The sequence below is a fragment of the Balaenoptera borealis genome (genome assembly GCF_965194805.1).
Source record: "Balaenoptera borealis genome assembly, chromosome: 3".
Lineage (NCBI taxonomy): Eukaryota > Metazoa > Chordata > Mammalia > Artiodactyla > Balaenopteridae > Balaenoptera > Balaenoptera borealis.
This window is the reverse complement of record NC_138866.1, coordinates 153643220-153666614: the sequence shown is the minus strand read 5'-3', so window position 1 is coordinate 153666614 and position 23395 is coordinate 153643220. Positions and strand designations below refer to the sequence as shown.

The 23395-nt window shown below is 60.2% G+C and overlaps 1 protein-coding gene across 8 annotated transcripts in view; it reads right to left on the bottom strand.

Moving 5' to 3' along the window:
• The window catches only part of APBA2 (amyloid beta precursor protein binding family A member 2), a 232770-nt gene that overhangs the window by 1936 nt on the left and 207439 nt on the right, over positions 1-23395 (bottom strand). For 6 of the 8 annotated variants that reach the window (XM_082386045.1, XM_082386044.1, XM_082386046.1 and 3 more), the window contains 6 exons: positions 21569-21655; positions 15603-15788; positions 11742-11921; positions 10682-10894; positions 9076-9195; positions 1989-2129 (listed from right to left, as the gene is read on the bottom strand). In XM_082386045.1, the coding sequence (XP_082242171.1) occupies positions 1989-2129; positions 9076-9195; positions 10682-10894; positions 11742-11921; positions 15603-15788; positions 21569-21655 (927 nt within the window). The remainder of the gene's footprint in view (positions 1-1988; positions 2130-9075; positions 9196-10681; positions 10895-11741; positions 11922-15602; positions 15789-21568; positions 21656-23395) is intronic. The other 2 variants (XM_082386050.1, XM_082386051.1) reach the window with 1 other exon arrangement.

Here is a 23395-nt window from a genome sequence, read left to right as displayed (position 1 = left end):
GGACTTTTGACTGTGCACTGAGCTGAAGGCAGGCTGGGGCGCCCAGGCCTCCTTGGAAACTGCAAGGGGCCAGCTTTGCCTCGGCATGAGACCCAGAGGCTCACACACAAAGTGTGTGTGCTGCAGGCGGAGGCCTGGAGCCCCCCAGCCCCTGGGGGTCAGTTAGCAAATGAGCCTTTGGGGCCTGACCTCAGTCCCTGGCGCCACAGAGGCTGGGTACGCCAGCAAGGCACAGAGACGGCTGCCCGGAGAGGCCGACCGTGGGGGGCACATACCCTAAATCCCGCCTGGGCCCCAGGCTCTGCTTCTGCTTCCTTTAAGCACTCTGCTCCGCAGGCTAGCCCAGGACCCGGCCGTGCTCAAGCCCCTGTGGGCGACCACGGCTCTAGGGGGTGGGCTGGCAGACCTCCAGCGCCCAGGGAGAGGCGGCCGCAGGTGCAGCCAACCCCCAGGGGCGCGCAGCCAACCCCCCGGGCCTGCCCTTCCTCGGGCAAGCCGCTCTCAGGCCTTATCTGACCAACCCAGATGGCCAGTCTGGCCGAAGCGTTTTCTTGTCACCCAGGCTCCCCCGCTGGCCCCCAACACCAGGATCTGTCTGATCCACTTAGATGTTTGCTCCTTCATCAGCCTGCGATGGCTTTTCCCATCAGAAGATTAATTCTAATTCCTCAATCTGAAACCCACCCCCAAGGCCCAGCAAAACACCAGGTCTAGTTGACGGGTGACTCATTTTCCAAACGTGCTCAGGGATGATGGGAAACACAGGCAGACAAGCTCATCTCCCAGGACCAGCCAGTCCAGCGCGAGGTCCACCCAGGCTGAACGGCTTCCCACACCCCAGGCCTGAGGTCCAGCCTGACTGGTACCCATTCACCTCAGGTCCAGACAGTCGGACGCATTTCTCCCGCTCCCAGCCCAGCTCCCCCGCCCGGCTGATGGCCCCAGCGGGGCGGCTGTCTCGAGGCATCTACTTAGGACAATTGGATTTTCCTTTCTTTGAAGCCATTTGTAAGAGGAGGCTAATGGCGCCTACCTGGCCCCCTCCTTCCTGAGAGCCGCTGTCTGCCACCACCCATGCAGGGAAACAGGCTTCCTCCCCCGGCCTTGGGACTTTCACAAAATACTGAGTGGGTCAACGTGGCCCCAGGAGAGGTGTCCTGACCGGACATGATCCGAAGGCCCCTCAGGGAACAGCACCCTACTCCCCCCACCAGCCTCCAAAGAGGAAGCCGTGCCCTCTCCCCACACAGCCCCTGGGTCCCCACCACCCTCAGAATCAAACCTAAACTCCCCGCCCGGCAACTGCCTTCACAGCCGTCCCATGTCACCCGCCTCTCGGCGCTGTCTGCCCCTTCTGCGCTGCTCTCACCCAGGCTTCACCCAGGGAGATACTCACGCATTCACCTTGACTCCCCGCTTCCCACACACCTACACACACCCACCCCCGCACCAGGGAGGCCTCCTTCCCAGCACTGGGCTGGTAGCCCCACTCCCAGCATCTTACGTCCCCCGCTGAGGTACCCTGCTCCCTCCTGAGCTCCCCGCTCTGTACCCCGTCCACCCTCACGCTGGCATGGCATCGCACTGATGCCAGAAAGAAGCAGAAAAGGAGGCGGGGTACAGCCAGCAGAGTGGGAGAGGGGAGCACAGCAGGGCCGGCCTGCGCATGCCCACCCCCATCCCATCAGCCACAGCTACCCGGGGTGAGGAGGGGATGCCAGACCCCGCCTGCAGCAGGCTCCCCCGTGGGAGACACAGCCGTGCTCAGCTGACGCAGCCCCTGGAAGAGGCTCACGGAGGTCCAGGTGGGAGCACGCCAGCCAGCAGACGTGCCCAAGTCCCCACAGGGACAGGCTCTCCCAAGAAGGGAGGCTTTGCTCTGGGGTGCTTCCCCAGCACCTTATACACGCCCTCGGGGATTAGATGTCGGCCATGGAAACATCTGGGCTCCGAGAGCCTGGTTCTGGCTTCGGGCAGTGACCTCTCACCTCTCCCACCGAGTTGGACAGCGCCTGGACGATCTTCTCGTGGGCCGTGGCCACCACGCTCTGCCCGTTGATCTCGATGATGCGGTGGCCCACGCGGACGCCGCCCCGCTCCGCGATCCCCCCGCGCATGAGGCTGCAGATCTAAGCGACAGGGGGGTGGGGGGTGGTCGGTTCAGCACAGGGTCCCCGCCACGCTCGCCGGTCGCCTCCAGCTCCCAAAGACAGGGAGGAGAATCAATCACACACAGGATGAAGCCCCAGGGCAGACGCTCCTACATGCTGTCTGCTGACTCACCAACTGGGAGGTTACGGTTTGGAATGTGTTTGAAAATGGGAGACCCGTCCCCCCCACCCGCCCTCCCTGGTTGGAATCTGCCCCCCCCCCAGCCACCCGGGGCCTCTGTTCCTGGGTCAGGGGTGTGGAGGCCGGGAGGTGTGCAGGTAAAGCCCATCCTGGCAGATCCGCCAGCAGCCACTCTGCTCCTCTTTCCAGTGAAGCCGGTCACTGCTCCCCCAGTCACAGGGAGGTGGTGATTTCACCAGCCGACAAATGGAAAGATGATGCAGCCCCCATGTGTGTGAGATCCACGAAAGATTGGGTGTCAGAAGGTGGGGTCCATGCAGACAGCAGGGAGGGCGAGCAGCCCCAGGGCCCATGGAGAGCGGAGCGGGGGGGGCAGCTGCACCCGGGGGGTCCCAGGGACCTGGTGGGAGCCATGGGAGGGGGGTGGGATGAAAGCATTGCAGCGAGAGAGGCTGGGGCAGGAGGGAGCAGGCAGGGCGCCAGGCCTCTCATCCACCCCCAGCCGAGGGCAGACGGCAGCGTCCCTGGGGCCGAGGCTGCCCGAGAACAACCACACCCGCACTGGAGGTCTCCCCTGTCCACCCCCGCCAGGCACCTCTACCCTGGGCCCCTTGCAGCAGTACCCCAGCCGTCCTGCCTGAAGGCTGCCCTGTACCAGACGTGTTGGAGGATGAGGAAGGCCGAGCCCAGAGTCTGGTGGGAGGAGAGGCCCAGGCTGGTGGGACCCTGTCCCCCGAGTGTCCGGGGGACACCCCGCATCACCTGACAGCCTCCTTGTACCCACGGAGGCCTTGGTCTGTACGGTTTCCTCAACCCAAAAATGCCACCAGGAGCTTTTTAGGGCCTTCGAGGGGTCCTCGTATGATTCTGGTCAGCATCCTACAAGGTCAAGGGTCGGCCTGCCCGCAGGAGGCGCAGGTGCAGGCAGGACAGCCAGCGCTCCCCCAGACCTGGTGTTCTTCCCTTCCCACCGCGAGGCTCAACGCTGCAAGGCCTCCTCCACGCCCTGTGCTGAACGCCGCCCCCGCCTGGGGCCCCTACCTGGGTCATAGCCCCTTCCCCTCCCAGCCCTGGCCAGGCTGCTCCACTGGCTAGGGGCTGACTCTCCACCCCCAGACAGGACCCCTCCACCCCACCTGCCCGTGCTCTCCCTCGGCACTGGCCTGGCAACTTTTGAAGGCTGAGATAGGCTGAAAGGCCACTGACCCCAGGCTGGCCCTGGCACCCCTGCAGGACTCCCACGTCATCTGTTTTGTGGTCTTTCCAGATCCTCTTTGTGTGTGTGTGTGTGTGTGTGCAAATCCCAGTGCGGTGCCTGAAGCCCTCGAGGTCCCTCCCAGCCCTCAGGATCCATCTCTTCTAGAAGGAGACACAGATGCAGGCTGATGTCACAGCCCGAGGCCACTCCTACAGCAGAGTGGGCCAGGGTCCTGGACCCCAGGCACCTGGGCCAGACTGGACTCAGGGTGGAGAAAGAGAAGCGGGCTGACCCCACCACCCACTTTCCAGTAAGGGGAGCACCCATCCTGTGCTGTGAAGGCTCTGCTTACCTGTCAGTACTAACTTTTATTCCCCCCGCCCCCCACCCAGATGATTTAAGGGCATTTTGTGCCCAGTGTAACTGGCTCTTCGAACATCCAGGCTTCAGGATGACCTGGCAGGTGTCAGGCAGGGTCCAGGTGCTCCTGATGGGAGCTGGGACACCCCGTAGCAGGCGCTGTTTCCCTAAGTCCCTAGTGGTAGCGTCTCCCCTTGTGGTGGAGATTTGGGGACAGAAGGTAAAGACGGGAAGGGGACAGGGAGAAGGAGAAAATAGCTTTGCACCTTAAGAGGGGGTTGCCAGGACAATGGACTCAGACCCCGGCAGGGGACCTCGGCTGGAACCTGGGGGGCCAGGCTGGCAGAGGGGGCAGGAGGGGAGCAGAAAGTGCTGAGGAGAGGGCCATGTGGGCACATGCCTGCACACAGGCACACACAAACACACATGCACGTACACACGTGTGCGGGCGGCAGGCCTTCCAAAACGAGGCGTGCCCCCAGAACCCAGGGCCTTGGGCTGCTCTAATTTCTCAGGGTGCACCTCTCAGGAGGAACGCTGGTGTCTCCCAGCTGGGGACGTCCTGATTTCTCCCATGGTGTTGTGGGAACAGAGAGGAGGGGTCCATTTAGAAGGAGCGTTAACTGGCTCAGTTGGGGCCTGTCTGCAAATGAATGCCTTGTACTTCGGGCGTAATGAAGCTGAAAATGGGAAAAGCGCTTGTGCAGGACTAACTCAGGGGTCAGCAGACTTTTCCAGGGACGCGGGGAACTTATCTGCGGGGCGCACGTGATCCGTGGGCTCGGCGGGCCCTGCAGTCCCAGTGGGAGGAAAGGCGGCTGGCTGGCCACGACCGGGCCTTGTAGGCACCTCTGTGGCTTGGTTATTGACACCCGGGACCCTAGATGCAAACAGGACAGCCCCTGCCAGCTCACAGATGGCTCAGGTCCACAGGTGCGCTCGCCCACTGACCCCGACCGCGCACTCCAGCATCTGATACGGGCAGAGGGCAAGCTCCCCACGACAGCCGTGCAGGCCAACGCCTGCCCCGCCACTGCCCAGCGGGGAGCCTGGGGCAGGTCCCTTCAGCTCCCTGTTCCTGCGTCCTCATCTGTGCGTGGGGACAGGGGATGCCCTCCCTAACCAGACCCATGCACAGACACGGGCTCTAGAGGGAAGCCCCAGGTTTGCAGGAAGAGCTGGCCGGATGGTGGCCTTTCCCGGTTCCTAGAACTGACAGACAGATGGACTGACACCCCAGACAGACGCCCCAGCAGGCCTACAAGTCTTGCAGCAACGGAACTAGACAGACTGGAGAACCAGAAGTCCTGCACGCCCATGTTCACGGCAGCTCGGTTCACAGTAACCAAGAGGTAGAAGCAACCCAAGTATCCGTCAGTGGAGGAACGGACAACCAAAATGGGGCGTTTCCACACAATGGAACACGATTCAGCCTTAAAAAGGAAGGAAATCCTGCTACATATGCTACGACGTGGATGAACCTTGAGGACATTTTGCTGAGTGAAACAGGCCAGTCACAGATGGACAAAAACCGTATGATTCTACTCACATAAGGTACCTAAGTATGTCATATTCAATGACATAAGTACCTAAGTATGTCATATTCAATGACATAAGTACCTAAGTACGTCATATTCAATGACATAAGTACCTAAGTATGTCATATTCAACTTCACAGGACAGGAAGTAGCACGCTGGTCACCAGGAGCTGGGGGAGTGGGAGGTGGGGAGTCAGTGTTCACCGGAACAGACTTTCAGATTTGTTGATGGAAACAGTTCTCGGGATTGGTTCTACAACAATGTCAACGTGCTTAACGCTGCTGAACTGCACGCTGGAAAATGGTTGAGATGGTAAATTTCACGTTAGTTGTATTTTACCACAATTAAAAAAAGCAAACAAAAACAGGAAAAGCAGATGTTCTAGGAGAGAGTCGGGGCCAAAAGAAAAGGGGGAGAGAGGGGCAGATTTCACAAGGTAATCCAGCTTCTCAGCCACAGGGCCTCTTGTTTTAAAGAAAAGACAAGCTACACTGAGATCCTCGGGGCCAGTGCTCAGGCTGGCAGCCCCCAAACACACGCACCCAAGTGCGCGTGCACACACACACGCATGCACACACACGCACCGGTGTGCGCACACTGACAGCCATGCAGAGGGCCCCTCGCCTCACCTCTCACCTGACAGCACCCAGATGTACCTGACGCCCCAGCGCTGGGACATACTTCACCTAACTGCTCACCCTAGACATTTAAGCAGGCACCTGCCACAGGCAACGTTTCTGGAGGCATCAGGCAGAAAACGGCAGCAGGTCTGCATTGGGGCTGACAAACACCACCTCCGGCCTGGCATTCCGCCACCTGCTCTCCAGCCACGGCCTCCCGGGTGCTCTCAGGGCGAGGAAGCCCCCGGGAGCCACCACGGCCCCTGCCTCCTGGCCCCTAGCACGCGCACCCCCATTCACAGAGGCAGGATGCCAGATGGTGGGCGGGTGGCGCTGGGGGCCACGCGGCTCCTCGTCCACAGCTGGCCCCAAGCGCATGCACCGTGGGACTCGGACCCTGGACCAGCAGCAGAGGCACCGAGCAGTGGGCGGCACCAGGACCCCTGTGTGCACACCTGTGACGCGGGAAGGGCAGCCTGGCAATGCTGCCTTCAGAATCAGGGGGTAATACTTCCCCAGTTCCAGACCCCAGATCTGCTGTGACCCTGAACCCCACACCCTCAAACCTTCTGGGAAGCCCCCCTGGCCTCAGCCTCCCGGCCACTCATACCAACCTGGGAACATCCCCGCACACCCCTGCCGCAGAGACCCCTCCTGTACCTCCCCAGGGGTGCACCCCCGCCAGCCTCCCCTCCCCCATCTCTGAGAGGGAAAGCTCAGGGCCAGGTCACACTCAGGCCACCCCACACCTGTCCTCTCCACTGCCTCCCCTTCCTCTCCCGCTCGCTTGAATTCAGCCCCCACAAAACTCTAGGTAGAGCCCCCCTTCCCTGTGTCTCCTCCTCCCCCTTCCCCACCTCGGTCCCCACGGCCTCCCCAGCTGTGTGACCCAGGGCAAGTTACTAAACCTCTCTGTGCCCCAGCTTCCTGACCAGTCCCCATGCTCCTTCTTGGGCTGTAGTGAGGATTAAAATGAACAGGCTGGAGGGAAGTATTTGCAGGGGAAGGATTTTGCTGTCGGGCTGGAGGGTGGGGCGCATCAGGCCCCAAGAACAGGCAAAGCCCTTGGCCACCCCCCAGGAGCCTGGCCTTGAGGAGAAAGCCGGCCCTGATGCATCACGCCGTCCCCCTGCAAGGCTTGCAATGGAACAGAGGCTGCACCTTTCAAAGACCATGAAGCAGGCCCACCTGGATGGCGAGCTCCCCGGGGCCATGCAGGAGGGAGAGCCTGGGCCCCACAAGGCTGACCAGCAGGGCAGGGGCAGCCCTCAGGGTCACACAAGCAGGGCCCATCTCAGGGGCTGCCGGTCACTGACAGTCCTCCCTACCACCCACCTGCCCCCACCCCAGGGAGGGAGGTCCTGCGGGCAGCACCCAGGCAGGCCCTGCATGGTGGCTCAGGGTGTCAGGGGCAGGTCTAAGGCCCGCCCAGCTGCTCCCCGGGCCTGGTGTCCAGGCCCATCCACACGGTGCTCATAGCAGCTGCAGGCAGGGACCCTGGACAACCTCCTGCACGGCCCCGGGCACATGTGTGTGCAGAGCAGCCGGGCAGGGTGGTGCCAGCTGGACCACCAACTGGCCAACTCCCGGGGCAGATGCCATGTCCCGGAAAGAAATTCTGAGGGGGTGCAGACAGCCTGGCCGGGCCCCTGTGCTTGGGTATGGTGCCAAGGGGCCTTTCTTCTCTGCAGAGTTTGGGCCCAGTGGGCCCTCCTTGGAGGTCTCGGTGTACTTCATGGATTTTCTCAATCTGCCCAGAAAGCTTCAGTGACTTGCCCAGTGTCACACAGCTGGGAAGGTACGGCCAACGTCAGCTTCAGATGCACCCACACCCTTTCCTTCTTCATCTTGGGCACCAGCTGGACCACCTACCCGGCCAGCCCTGTGTTTGTGGGGCATGTGACTGAGCCCTGTCTGGCCAGATGGATGTAGACAGAAATGGCAAGAGCCACATCTACGCCCCCGTCTCCCCGCAGCTGCTGGTCAAAGAGCCCCCTGGGGGAGGGTGAGCCTGGGCCCCTGAGCGACCCTGTGGCGCGAAGCCCCCTCCCACGCTGGCTTGTGACCTGAACGACAGATCAGCTCTCAGTCCGCTGAGATCCGGGGAACATCTGTTACAGCAGCAAGTGCGCCCTAACCCAGAGGGGACAGAGATGTCCTGTGACTCTCCCCGGCCCCGTGTAAACTCTCCACACTCCTGCACCAGGTAGGGACGGGGGAAATTCTGTCTCATTTGTAGTCCTGTTTCTAGAACGTTCTCCCGATGTGCCCCCTCTGTGACCGTGGAGGGACACACGCGTCTTCCCCCTCAACCTGACACCACCCCCATCCACTGCACAATCTCTTCCTTGGCTTTTTAGCACTCTGGGCTGGCTTAAGCAATCTTAAGCCAGTTCTTAGTTAAGAAACCGGCCTTCCCTCTTCTGTCCTCCATCTGTGGCCACATCCCTGCCCACTGGGACCTTTGCAGGAGAAACGACCCAGGAAACAGAGCTCACGCAGGTTGAAGAGGAGGTGGGAACTCTGGAGGGAAGAACTCCGGCCTGAGCTACAGGCACAGACTTTTGGCCAGACCAGCACTCATTCAAGCCCAGCATCACCTCCTCCTGGAGGCCCTCCTGCCTCCTCAGTGGCTGGGGCCCCGCCTGACACAGCTCAGGAACCTCACACACGACTCTGAATGGGTGAGTGAATGAGTGAATGAATGAATGAACAAATGAATGAGTGGGTGGGTGTCTTGCACACAGTGACTCTGACACTGCCATCGGCTGCGGGTCCCAACTGCAGGGGTGGGAGGGCTCCTCTCTCCACTCCAGAGCAGGGGTCTGCAGAGAACAGCCACCACTGGGACGAGGGTGCCGAGGGCGGGGCTGGAGGGACCCATGCCATGACCACACGCTGGCCCGCCCGCCCTGCCTGGCCTGGCTGCTGGCAGCCGTGCCCACTGGCTGGGACCTGCCCCATCAGACAGGAGCGGTTCTGGAGGGACGGAGAGCTGCCCCCCAGCTCCCTGCACCAGGCCCTCCACGTGCACGGTGGAGGCTGCCAAGGGCCGAGCGGACTCACGATGCCGTTCTGCACGCTGAAGCCCAGCTGGTACTTGAGGTCCGGCCGCTTGATGAGGACGGTGGTGACCGGCGGGCAGCTGACGATGTTGAGCTTCACCTGTGTCTGGTTCTTCAGACCCTGCAGAGCAGGAATGGGAGGCCCAGTGGGTCTCAGATGCCGCGGGGAGGACAACCTCAGGGGCCTGGGTGAGCCAGTGGCAGGGCAGAGCCCCGGGAGCTGGGGGACCGAGCCAGGCAGACCCCTCTCAGCCCCGGTGTCCCTCTGTGCGTGGATGCAGGCATCACCCTGACCGGATGCAGGGGTGCCGGGAATCCCAGGTGGCAGTGCGTGCCGTGACCCCTGTGCTCTGGTGTGCCCTTTGACCTGGCCAAAAAAAAAGCTGCCCTGGGGGCAAGGCCAGGCTCCGAGCGCCCCTGTGCACAACTAAGAGACCGGCACCAGGTCACCCTTGGTGGTGCCCAGGAGGGGCCCCGGCCATGCTGAGTGCAGGAGGACTTCCTGTTTGGGAAGATGGTGGGGGCACCTTCCTCAAAACAAAGCATCCTCCAGTGATGGACTCTCATGCTGGGGGTGGGGCGAGGACAGGGTGTGGCCGGCAGAGCGGAAATCTGTCAGCAGGAGGCTCTGGTGTCTGTGCCGAGACAGGCCAAGGGAGACCTCAGGCCCCAGAGGACAGTGGATGCCGCGGCCATGGTCCTGGGATTGGGTGGGGGGAGGTGAAGGGGCCCAGCCTGAACGTGGCTGCAGCAGCAGGGAGCTCCTCCTCTGTGCACGTGTCCATATGCACATGCACGCGCGCACAAACACACACACACACACACACACACACACACACACACACACACGGCCCCATCAGAGCCCAGGTTAGAAACTGCCCCAGGAGCTGCAGCCCTCAGAGCAAGGGTCCCGGCTGGCCAAGCCTCTGGCACCTCTGATGAAGGCTTCTTCTGTGTCTGTCTGTCTGTCTAGCTACACGGTACCCACTGGGTCCCCAGGTTCAGGAGCCCGCTCACAGGACCTTCATCTCTGAGTGACAAGGGAGAACAGAGGCCCATCCTCCAGCCCCGAGACCACAGCAGGGCTGGAGGGAATGAGCCACGGGACAGATGGCCCCCCGTAGGCTGAGCCACTGTCTGGACCCTTGAACAGAGCAAAGGCACCACCGTGCTGAGGTCCCCTTGGATGGCTGCCCAACGCTTCAGTCCGGGGGGCTCTCACAGACAAGCAGGGGCCACCTGTTTGTGTCCCCTCAGCGTGACCCTCTCTAGGGAGGGTCTGCACCTCCCGAACCTGCAGGCTAACGGGTCAGACGGTGAGAGCAGCCTCCCAGCTCAGATCCGGGCAGGGGAACCAACCTCCCTGTTTGCCCAGCAGGTGAGACTGTCAGCGAAAAGTCCCAGGCAAACTAAGACAAGCTGGTCACCCGACATCTACAGGTCCTCGGCCCTCACCTGGGGCAGCCCAGGTCCCTCTCTGATGTCAGGGCCGTGGTACAGTCTTGGGTTCAAAGTCACTGGGTGGGTCTCTCTGGGCTCCGCATTCTGGTGGGTCAGGGGGGATTACAAAGCGGCGAGGATATAGCGAGGTGGGGCCCCGCGCCCACCTTGATGATGCCCTGGCAGGTGGCGAGCGGCAGCCCCACCAGGCTGGTGCCGTTAATGGACATGATCTGGTCGCCGATGCTCAGCTTCCCCGAGCGGGCAGCCGGACCGCCGTTCATCATGTTGGCCAGGATCACGGTGGGCAGGATGGAGCCCCAGCCCGACTCCACCACCACCACACCCAGGATCTCACCCTTGTGCTTCTCCAGCTGCAGCTGCAAGGAAATGGGTAGGGTAAGAGAGGCCCACCTGAGATGGGGGCTGGGGGCTGGGCCTCTGCCCAGCACCCCGGAAGGACCAGCCCGAGCCGGGCCAGGTGCCTGCCCTGCCCTCAGAACCGAGGCCACCTCCTCTCGGCCAGCCTGCTGGCTCCCTGGCCCCGTCCAGCTCTGGCTCCCAAGCCCTCCTGGGACCTACCCAACCATCCTGGGAACCAGGAGCACGGACCCCCTCCTCTAGCCCCAAGCTCGGCTCCAGTGTCCCGGCTCCCGTCCCCCACCCTCCCAGACCCACGGAGGCTAGAGGGACGCGTTCTCAGAGTCCAGACGCACACCCAGCCCGGCCCCCGCTCTTGTCTGGAAAAGTCCTTCTATTTTCTCTCTGCCTCACGGGTCACTCACAGAAAGCTGCCTGTCATTCATTCATTCAGCAACAAGCCAGGATCATCCACTCATTCCCAAGCAGTTAGGGTACAGGCCACCCCCAGGGATTTGCTCCTCTTCTCAGGAGAACTTTCTAGGACCCCTGAGCAAACCCACCGGAACCTGCCAAGGCTTCACTATGGGCGGCTTCCCAGCACCCTGGGCAGAACCCCAAGTTCCCCATTTTCAGGACGCCTCCTGCAAGCTTTCCAGAAACACCTCGGGGGGCTGAGCCCCCATCCAATAGCGGCATTAAAAGGCACATTTTCAAGGTCCTTTTAAGACTGACCGTCAGCAGCTTCTTCCCTACAACAGCACCGCGTTTCCCACGCAAGTGCTCGCTGAGAAGGCAGGGGCCCCACACCAGGAAGGCTCGACCCCGCCCGGCCCGCCAGCTGTGCCCCCCGCCCCGGGCACCCACCTCCTTGCAGTTCTCCGAGTTGGAGAAGTGAATGAGGTCGTCGTTGTACATCTCCTGGGTGTTGATGATGTCGCTGTACTCCTTCTGGCTCAGGTCCTCGGGGTTGATGCCGTTGGCCCGCAGGAACTCCTGGTAGGCCACGCTGAAGGCCTGGCCGATGGACTGGGCAATGAGCTGAGCCTGTGGGGAGGGGCGCCCAATGGAGACGGGCAGGCGCACGGGCCCCGAGCGGGGGCCACGGCACAGCCTGCACGGGGGCCCCTGCCTGGGCTCCGAGGAGCCACAGAGAGACCGTGGCCCGGGTCTCTGTCGGGGGAGCCCTTCTGCTGCTGGTGCCCTGCCTGCCCCCACCCGAGCTCCCTTACATCCCAGACATCCTAAGACAAAGCACAGTTTCCAATAACGTCTGGGGAAATTATGAATTATTTGCTAATGATCATAGTTTCGTTGCTTTCACTGGCGACTGTACTATATTTTCTTTCCACCCATCTTTCTTTTTTTTAACAAATGTGTTTTATTTATTTAAATATTTATTAATTTTTATTAAATTAATTTAATGAAATTTAAATTAACTTACTTAAAATTAAATTAATTTTTATTAAATAAATATATTTATTTGGCCCATGCGGGATCTTAGTTCCATGCCCGTGCAGTGGAAGCGTGGCCCCCTAACCACTGGACCGCCAGGGCAGTCCCCCACCCATCCTATTCCAAACACAGACTGGGGGGTGCATCCTCTGGGGAGCGTCACAGAGACTGTCAGTCACCCACCCAGTGTTTACTTCTCTGGAGCAAGAGGACCCAGTCCAGCCACGGGGGGGCGTGGTGCGGGGAGGATGTGTGCCCAGCTACCCTCGTGGGGCGTGTGGACGTGTCAGGCTGAGGCCAACGAGAAGCATGTGACCTTGGGGACACCAGCACAGGGCAAATCATGGAGCAAATCACTTCTTTCTACTTCAACAGGACCACTTCTATGGACTGGATTGAATCTGATAATGCAGAGGCCCGGACTCGGAACAGTCACTGCCAAAGCTTACATGCCACCTGCTGGTGTGCAGATAAAGGACCATGGGAGGTGACGGCTAAAGACCCAGCTCCTGGGCCACGTCAAGCACCCTGGCAGCCGGGCAGCCGGGAGAGAGCAGTGGGACCCCTCAGCAAACCTCGGGTCAACAGGGCCTGAAAACATGTGGAATTGAGGGGTTTGGCCTGAATCCCATTCTTGCTCTACACGCTGCATGATTCTCAGGCTGCAAATGAATAAGCCTTTGTGAAAAAAGTGGGCTGGGCTGGATAACAGAGGGAGAGCTTGGAGCCCTTCGATTCTAGACCGGATGGCCCTCCCAAATTGGGCCCCGAACGGTCTGCAGGAGGGAAGCCCGGGTCCACTAGGCAGGACCAAGCCCTGCCCGCCCCCAGGAGCAGCGTCCTGGCAGTTTGGCGGCTCTGCTCAGAGGGAGAACCAGCCACAGGCATGGAGCCCTGGGGCCACCAGGTGGCACCACTGGCCCAGACGTGTATGCAGCTGGTGGAGGCAGCCCCGCGGTGGCAGGTCCTGGAGGGCACCTGGCCCGAGGCTCAGGCCAAGCTGAGGATCCATCGGGGCCTCCAGGAGGAGGCTGGTCCCAGGATGGAGGGTGGAGGACTGAGGGCCACCCGGCGGCCTTGATGTGCCCTGAGACCTGGAGTCTCGGGTTTGCTGACACCAGCTGCCCCCAGGCCTCTGGGTCCATCTTCCTCTGACTGGGGTCCCCTTGCTGGGAAGGGGGTGTGAGAGCATAGCTTCGTTCTCCCCACCCACTGCCCACTGCCCTGAGCCTCCCCTTTGAGCTCTGCCCAGTCGGGGCCCATCACCTGGGGGAGCCCCTGGGAGGACAAGGAGGTCCACGCCCAGGCTCCATGGGACGCAGTCTGGGAACCTGGGCGTCTTCCCACCAGCGGCTGGCTGCAGTCTCCCATTCCCCGTCTGCCCTGAGTCCTGGCATCCCTGCCACCTGAGCTGGGGCCAGTCCTGAGGGATCGCCCCTGCCCCCAGGTCACAGCCAAGGCTGTGAGCCCAGAAAGGTGGGGAGCGTCACGGGGGCCTCCCCGAGGGGCTGGCATTGGAGGCTGGCACTCAGAGGGGGCCTCCTGCAGGTGGGTGAATAGCGGGGGAGGCCCTGCCCCCCCAGCCCTTTCACTTCTTTGGCTCACCTGCACTGCCCTCCACTTTACAGAAGGGAAACGGAAACTCTAAGAGGGCCACCAGGGTCCTTATGGCCACCTTCCATTTTCTCCAGGTGTCCCCCTCTGTTCTCACTGGACCCTTGGATCCTTCACTCACCCCAGCAGCAGTCGGACCCTGATGGGGCCACCATCAGGGTCCGACTCTCAGGATGGCTGCTCCATCACCTCGCGCCCCTCCCAGCCCATCCTTCCCATGTGCCTTGAAGGACCACCTGGAGCCCCGCCCCCACCTTTGCTCTCAGCCTTCTCTCCCACGGAATAGAGAAACTCAGGCCACAGCAGCACCCAGGGCACGGTGGGCACCTCGGAGCCCCTTCCTGCTCCCCGAGCCAGCAGACTGTTCACCCCCTGCCACTTGGCCTGCTTCTTGCCTCACCTGCCCATCACCACAGCCCTTCTCCAGGGCCCATCACATCCCCCCAGGCCGGGTCTCTGAGACTCCTCGAGACATGAGCCACACAAAAATTCCCAGGCAGGTGTCCACAGACATCTGTATAATGGTGAAAGGAACACGTGTGTGCACTAGTGAGTCTGTATGTAAATTTTCTCTCCAATAAATGTCATTGCGTCAAAGCACTTGTAGGCGACTTCAATTTCTCAGCAAAAAGGTCACTGCCTCCACCCACCCTGCATTCAAACATGAAAACACTGGGACCCTTCCCCACTTCTCCGGGTCCCTGACACACCCTCAAGTCCCTTGGTAACCGGGAATGCCCTTTCCAAGCATCCATGGAGGAGAGAGAACTTTTTAAAATCCTGCTCTGGCAACAGCCCCAAGAACAGCTCAGCTGCTGCCTCCTGCGTGATCCTGAATCAGATCTGCCATGGGGGGGCAGCCCAGAGACCCCGCTCACCTCCTGCCTTGCAGCTCCCTTCCCCGGTCCCTTTCTCCCTCTTCCAGGCTCAGAAAGATGCTCTCATCCCATCCAAGGAAGGAGTCAAAGGGCTTATGGTCTCTTAGCGAGTCTGCAGTATTTTAAACGTCAGAATTACAGTTGACCCGTGAACAAAATGGGGGTTAGGGGCTGTGACCCTCTGTACAGTCTAAAAAAAAATCTGTGTCTAACTTACAGTCAGCCCTCCGTACCCGCAATTCCTCCGTGTCCGCGGTTCATGATCGCGGAGTCAACCAAGGCGGATGGTGTAGCGCTGTAGCATCTACTACTGACAAAGGTCCATGGGTAAGTGGGCCCTCGAAGTTCAAACCCATGTTGTCCAAGGGTGCACTGGATTTTCCAACTTCTTATGGCCTGAAATGGCCATGAGCAAAAGCAGAGGCGCTTCCCCATTTGCAACCCTGGAGTGTGGGGCGTGCATCTCAACAGAAAAGTTAGTCAAGGGCTACTTTATTTGGGGAGAACAAGGTTTTGTTAAAGGACCTTGTTGAAGAGCTCCTCGGCATATTTAACTACAGTTCCATTTACAAACAGCTCCTGAAAAATGTATTTCATGAAGCGAAACAGAGCTGTGTTCATGGTCTCTGCAAACTCAGAGTGTTAGAAAAATCACCACTTCCACTGGAAGCGTCCATGATGGGGCACAGGATCCCCATCCTATACGTGCTTTCCTGGGACCATGGAGCCCATGGGGCCTGGGCCGTCGGGAGGGGAACATCATGCCCGAGCATTTACTTACATCCTCGGACTCAAACACGTGGCAGATCATCTTATACTGCTTCTTCCCCTCCTGGGCCCCGGGGGTGGTCTCGATGCAGTCCTGGGAGGCTGAGCGCGGCATGCGGCGCCTGGCCATCAGCACCACGATGTTCCCAATGTCCGCGATGTAGGAGATGGTGCGAAGGGCGTGGTCCATCATGGTCTCCTGCCGGGAGAGGCATGAGAGGGCCTGTGTTACAGGGAACAAGCCCTAAAAAACACCCAAGTTTGGGGGCTCTCAGCCTCGACACTCCTGACGTTTGGGGCTGGACCATTCCATACTGTGAGGGTGTCCTGGGCACTGTAGGATGTTCAGCAGCATCCCTGGCCCCCACCCACTAGATGCCAGTGGCATCTCCTCCATCCCAAGTTGTGATGACCACAAAGATCTCCAGCTGTGGCCAGATCTGCCCTGAGGGACAGTCTCCTGGGTAGAGAGCCACTGCCCCAGTGAACAGAGCATTTTAGGGCGGTGATTCCCAGTCAAGGTGATGTGCCTTCATCTTAGCCCTGCAGCTTCCAAAATGATGCTCGTGGGGGCATGATGCTGGGTGGGGCTCCCGGTCCTGTGGGGGAGGGGCAGCAGCTGAGGCCCGTCCCCACCCGGTCGGAGGCCGTCTGTGGCTCTGGAGAAGGCGCCTCTCCCTGCAAGGCGGGCGCCTGGCCCAGACTTCCTGCCAAGCAGAGGAGGAAGGCTCCAGAGCCAGTGTTTCCCAGGGATGAGTTCGTCCCAGGAGCCCAAGCAGCATGGGCCTGGGCAGGGGGTCCCGAGGCAGCCCGCCTGACTCTGATGGATGGGTCTCCGCAGCCTTTCAATCCCCCCGGGGCCCTGGCGGGCCCATCACTCTCGATGGCTTTTGTCATCTGGCAGAAATCTCCACCAAGCATCATTCCCGAGACCCCTACCTAACAAGGCTGCACACAGAGGCTCCGAGAAACTAATCAGCTGGTCTTTTATGCCTTTGTCCTCTTTCCAGAAAAGAAAATGGGGCATTTCTGCAACCTATGCAGCCCCTGTCTTCCTCACAGAAGCCACTTCTGCACACTTGCCTTCCTGGAGCTGCTGTGTTTTCTGGCCAGCTCGGGGTCGGGGGTTGGGGGGGGATTTATAACCACAAGAACCCCCTTCCAGGAGGGGCCGCTGGAAACGGGACAGTGAAGGTGGCTCTTCGGCATCTCTTGATTTCCAGCCACTTTCAGAAACACCTGACTCAACCCCCAGGTGTCAGAAATGAGCTTCTCCCCATCTCCGAGCACCTGTCAGTGGCAGAGCCCGCTTCCTCCCAGACAAGGCCGCCTGCCACGTGGCCTCGTCCCCTTCCTGCCCCAACCGGCCACTCGAGTTCCCACAGTCTCTGCATCTGTTCCTGCCTCCCAGCTCCTCTGCTAACGTTTCTTATTTTATAGTCAAACCAATTTCCTACCACCATGCTTCCAGTTCATCCTCAGCGACCTCGGAGCACACTCTCAAATGATCCACGGTGCCCACGACTGGTCAGGCTACCCCAGACACCTCGGCCAGACAGCCAGGCCACGGCTCATGGAACCTTTCTGACCCACCTTCCCAGCTCTTGTTCTCCTCACTCTCGGTGACCCCAAAGCCTGCAGGGGCCAGTGCTCGGTTAGTTCATCTTTAGGAAGCACCATCCACCCGCCACCCCCAGCTAACCCTGCATGACCCTCCCTCCCCCCAAGGCCGGTTCCGAGGTTCCAGGGTGTGCAGACAGGGAACCCGGCCTGTCTTATTCAGGGCGGCCAGCACTTTCTCCTGAGCACAAGGGAACCAGGTGTGTCCCGTCTGCCCAGTGAGGTGGGGGCTCCTCGGGAGCCGGGCACCTCTGCTTCTCCCCCCAGCCCTGACCTCCCAGTCAAGAACGCTACGAGCAATGAGCCAGACACCCGCTGTACTCCAGCAAGAAAAGTCATTGACGTTTCCATCATGGAAGAGAACAGAGAGCAATCCCACCAGATCTAGTTCCCAACCGCGTGTGCGAACACCCCGAGTTCTCTCTCTCCCCCAGGGCCTCTTCATGTGAGGGGGACAGGGCCCCAGCAATGGTGGGGCTTTGCTTACCAACCCACAGGAGACCTGCTCCCTGCAAAGCAGATGCAGGATGAGGCCACCAGCCCTCACTCCCCACCAGGCTCCGCAGAGGAGGTGGATGGGCACGGAGGGAGGAGCAGACTCTCCCCGCTGGTGCGGAGCAGACCCAGGAGGGAGCTGCTTCCCGTGAAGCATGAGGACTCCCCACGTGGGGGGCCCCGGCTGCGAGGATGCACAGGAACGCCGGGAGGAGGAGGTGAACAAAGAGAGAGCAAGAGGCCGGGCACCGACCACGCCGCAAACTGCCACAGTGAGGAGAGCCCGATGGGACAGAGCGACGGGGGCTTTCCACTGGAAAACGGGAAGTGAAAACACTCTTTAAATACCTCCGATGAGCAGAGGTGAAGTTCAACCAGAGAAGGGGGAGGACTCTTAAAGTTGAACTTCAAAGACCACTGGAGGGGCGGTAAGAAGGACCATGACCAGCTTGCCTCCTGCCCGGGACTTCCAGCGAGATGCTGCCCATCGAGGACCCTGTCCTGGTGGTCCTGGATGCCGTCCTCGCTTTGCCCTTCCCCTGGCCTGGCACAGCTCAGCCGACCCAATGGCCATGAACCTGAGCCCTAGGGAGCCTAGGGCTTCCCCAGGACATCTGACCCGCTGGAGATCAGGGGCACATCCTCCTCCACACCGGGTCCCAGTCATCAGTAGCACGTCCCTGGGGCAGCCCACATAGGCTGAAAACCCTGAGGTCTCCTGCTCTGTGGTTCTGGAACATTCCTGTCCACAAAGACCCGGGGAGCCACGGGCACCTCCAGCAGCCACCAGAGGCTCCCCAGGGCAGGAGCTGCGACCATGGGGGTCCAGCCAGCCCTCCACAGAGGATGCGGGCAGAGAACAGCATGTGGGAGAAGGAGAAGATGCCAGGAGGTCTATGGTGGTTGGGATGCAGTCAGGACTCTTGGAGAGAACCCAAGAACCGACGTGGAGAAAGCAAGGCTTCAGGAAGAACACAACAGGGCAAAGAGCCAGCGCAGACAGGTGGTCAAAACCACAGCACAGCCCTGCTCTGTACCCGGGAGGTGAGCACCGGCCAACAGATGCTGGTCTGGGCAGCGGCTGTGCACGACTTGGCCACGATGCTGCGGCTGGCGGGATGGAAAGCCCACGTGTGTTAAGGACTGACCTTGAATGAGCAAGCAAAGGAAATCGTGGCTTCTGGCTCTGCCCACTCTCGGGAACGGACGCCCTGTCCCCGGGCCCTGTTCAGACACCAAAGACCCAGAAGGAGGGACGGGAGGAGTGAAGGGAAGGGGCTGGCATGTGTGAGCCCTGCTCTGAGCTGCCTCATCTGTCCTTCAAGGGGCCCAGCGCCAGGCTCTCCTCTGAGAATCAACAGGGCTCCGAGATGTCCGGAAACTTGTCCAAGGCCTCAAGTTCACAGGGATGGGCCCAGTTTCCAGTCTCCGCTGATGCAGGAGCATCAGAGAAGGGCTGACAGAACAGGCCTGACACTGTCCGCAGAAAGCCTGTCCGCAGGTGGCCTTCGGCTCGTCTGGGAACCTGGATTTCAGGAGGGTTCCCGACATGCCACCCGACATGAGATGAGTGGCTCACCTTGCCTGAGGCATTTGGGCAAGCAGCGTGCTCCAGCCTGAGCCCCGCTTGCTTTCAGGAGCCTGGGACTTTGGCGCATGGCAGACAGCACAGGTGCCTATGTGACCAGCCCCCAGTAAAGACCTTGGGTGCTGACGCTCTCGAGCTTACCAATGGCCCACGTCTCACACGTGCTGTCGCAGCTCGCGGCTGGGAAGTTCAGCTCATCCTGCATGACCCCATCAGGCGAGGACCCTGGGTTTCCCTGGGCTCAGCCCCAGGCATCTTCTCCTTCGCTGGTTTTGCTCTGTATCCTGGTGCCGTAGTAAATCACAGCCTTGAGTACAACTATATGCTGAATCCCTTGAGGCCTCTTATCAACTTATGGAACCTGGGGTGGTCTCGGGGACCCTGACAGGTGGGTGGATGAGGGATGAGGGCTGGGGGGCGGGAGGGAGGATCTAACCCAGACAGTTTGCCCACGAAAGATCGGGAAACAAAGCCCGAGGCTGTGAAGTGTCCTGTGCCTGACCCGGTTGGGTGGCTCCCTGAGTTCTCGCCAAGTGCAAGGCCCCACGGGGGACAGGGCAGCTGGACACAAAGATCAGAGGGCCAAGGCATAGGCCTGGCCGCTGGGACAGACCGGTGAGGAGGAAGCGCCAAGACGGCAGGCGGACGGCAGGGCACGGGGGCTGGGAGGGAGCACGTCACGGTGCCACTCCGACTCCGAGACACGCCCTGCAGCCTCCTCTGTCCCCACACGTCAGGTCTTCCCACCCACTGGGTCCTGAGGGGTGACAGCCAGCTCATCCACGACCTGAGAGCCAAGCTGCGCTCCTCCCAGCAGCCCAGCGATGGGCATGGTCCACCCCAGGAGAGACCAAGTGAGAAAACACACTGAGGGAGTCAGGAGCCACGGTCTACACCGTGGGACCAGGGTGCGTACGGAGTAGGGGGCAGGTGAGCAGGACCCTATGGTGCTGGTCTCAAATAGGAGGCACGTGTATGAATTCTTGGCTTTTAAAAACAGATACTGTCCAGCTCGGTTCATTTTTAGGGCCCAGGATCCACGGCCCCCCAGCAATGATGGGCAGAGCCAGCACCCAGGTCTCTTTCTGTGCGTCCCTCCCCACGGACAGGAACCACAGCTCCTTGAAGAATGGCCGGTTCCAGGTGTCGGGCAGGGAGTGCAAGGAGGGCGGAGAACATCTCATTGTCTCAGGAACGTGTTCCGAGACCACGGGCAGACCGCCAGGACGGCGCAGGGCCCAGTGGGAAGGCCCTGGACAGATCTGGGTGATTTGAGCACCCAAGAGAATAACGATGGTAAGGAATTATAACACAAGTTTAAAAAAAAAAATCTGGGAGTCCACAGTGAAAAGGGAGAGAAAAAAAGAGGGGAAAAGAAAAAAAGAAGCTCTTCTGCACAGAAGCACGTTAGATAGTAAAACTTGGAAGCAGAACAGAAGAGAAAATCACCAGTTTGCATTTCTGACGTTGTAACTGAGTCCGACAAGGTCACTGCTGGATGTGACACCATCGGGCAGAGGGTGCTGAGGAACTGGCTGCCCACATACTCAGCGTCGTGATATGGACCACTTGCCAACAGCAAGAAGTAAGGGGCCGTCAACCCCGCGTCTGGCCGGCCTCACCCGTCCCCAGAACGAGTGGGGCCCTTCCCCATCTCTGTCCTCGGCCACCTCCCTCTCTCCTGCACTGCAAAGCTCATCTACCGTGCCCCTGCCCACACCCAGCTCCCAGCCCCTTCCATCTGGCTCTGCTGTCTGCTTGCCCGTCTCCCCACAACGGCAGGCTTGTGCACGGATCCAGGCACAGGAAGATGAGACGAACTGAGGTCAGACACGAGCTGGGCACGTGGTTTACAGGCAGAAAATCGTAGGACCCTCCCCTCTGGAGCGCCGCTGCGCCGGGCTGGGGCAGGGTGGGGGGGTGCGGAGGGCCACCCGGATCTCCACCCTCCAGCTCCACCTCCCAGCCCCGCACGCACAGGCCTCGAGAGGGCCGTTCCAGAATCCCGATGGTGAGCACACGCCCTCCCCCCCCACCCGGCTCCCCTTCATGGTGTCTCTATTTCATCCCTGCTGCTGTGCACACCAAATCGCCAGCTTCATCCCACTCGGCCCGAGGCTGCTGCCCGCCCCCAGCTTGCTCTACGTTTCACAGCAGGGGCCGGGGGGACTGTCCCGGGGACGCCAGCTCACCCCCGCAGAGGGGGTCTGCAGCTCGACCTGGCTCTCCTGGGAGCTCCTGCGCAGGATTTTAAAGCGCCGTCTTCCAAAGCTCACCTGTGTGTCTGCGTTTAACACCTTGATCCTCTGGGTGGAGATGAAGAGGTCCACTTCGGTCAGCGTCTGGGCATCCCCCTCAGAATTCTAAGAAAGGATGGTGGAGACTGTTACAAACCTTTAAAAAAACTAACTCAAACAAAAGCCTGACAATCTCACGAGGGACCCTGAGCGCCCCTAGAGGGAGAAGTTCCTCAGCAGAAGCAGCCATGGGAGTCTAAACACAGCCCTCCCCAGCACATCCCAGCTGAGTGAGCTCTCTCAGGGCAGTTGGCACAGGAGTGGGAGGGGGGACCGCTTCCAGGAGGCTGAGCCCGGAGGGGGCCGGACGCTGGGGGGCTTGTGTCGCAGCATCCAGACTGCAGCCGCCAACTCCCGGAGAAGCGGGCCTGCCTGCCCACCCTTCCGGAACACGGCGGCTACACAGGGTCTGTGGATTGGAGCTACATTTCTTGGATTTGGGATTCCAAGTATCCCCAGGTAAAGGGGAAGAGATTTTTCCAAGAAGGTGGATTAGCATATCTGCATTTTCTTCTAGTTTAAAGCCACAGTCATGTCAACCCCCAGCAGCATTGGTTCAGCTTCCAAAAACCCTAAGGAAGCAAGACCTCAACCAGACGGGGCGCTGCCCTCACAGGACACTGGAGAAGCCATCCCACAGATGCCCGTTTTGTCATCTCCCGGGTACACCCATCATACGGCTGGAGCAATGTGCAAAAGAATGTTCTGGAAGCTGAGTGCACTGCTCGGGGTCTGCCCTAAACTGGGACAGCCTGTCACAGGGGATCCTAATTACTAATTGTGCAGTGGCAGTGACATGCGAGTTCTTGGGTTTCTCCACCGAGATAAATACTCCTTTCTGGTCACTGGGGGAGCCTCTTCTTTGTGGGCACCTGTGGATGGGGGTTCACAGCCCTACAGTCACCAGCAAATCCCTGGGGTGGGGACTCTCTGCCGGGGACACTGGTCCATCATGGAGACCCTCCCATCATTGTTTGCCTGGCCAGCTGCGGGCAGATCAGTGAAGGGGCCCTTGGCAATGACCCTGAGCATCTTCCTGGCCAAGAGAAAGAACAATTCTTCATGGAGATAACCGCTGGCCCTGGCTGGCACCAAGGTCTGGTCTGCCTACACCGACCCCTCTGAGCTCTCCGGACTACAGACCCAAGGAGCAGGCTGTGGTCCACACTATCCCGCTCCAGCTGCCAGCGGGGCACGGGGTGACTGTGGGTGGGGGCCATCGCCTTGGGGGAAGCACACCCCACTGCAGGTCTGCAAAGCCAGGCTCGTTCTGCTGTGCCTGGAGACACCCAGCACAAGGTGGCTTGGGCGGAGGCAGATGCGTGAGTTCCTTCCTCGCCCGCAGCTGAAGGCATCCCAGGAGAGGCCGCTGGGCAAAGAGCAAGCATCACAGGGAGGGAGGTCTCACTGCAGCGGGAAGGGAGACCCCGGGCAGGGTCCTCTGGCCACACCACCAGAATGTGGTGTTCCAGGCGGGCACAGAGGACTAGCTCTCCTGCTGCCCAAGCAAAATCCAGTGCCAAGACAGCCCCTCGGACACAGAGCACTGGATACTTCCTGCATCAGGGGGATAGTTAAAACATGCCCAGCATTTACTAAACGACCAGGTTGATGAACAAACAACTGAAGGTTGACCCGAGATTTTTAAAAGTCTGCCCATGCTCCAGAAACTTCTCAATAGAGAAAGCACCCCTTGGGCAGACTGCATTTCTCATCATCCCGATTCAGTAAATTAAACTTAATGAGTCTAAATATCAGAGCGATTTAATTAATTCTGTACAGGGGCCCTAGGCACTGAACGCATCA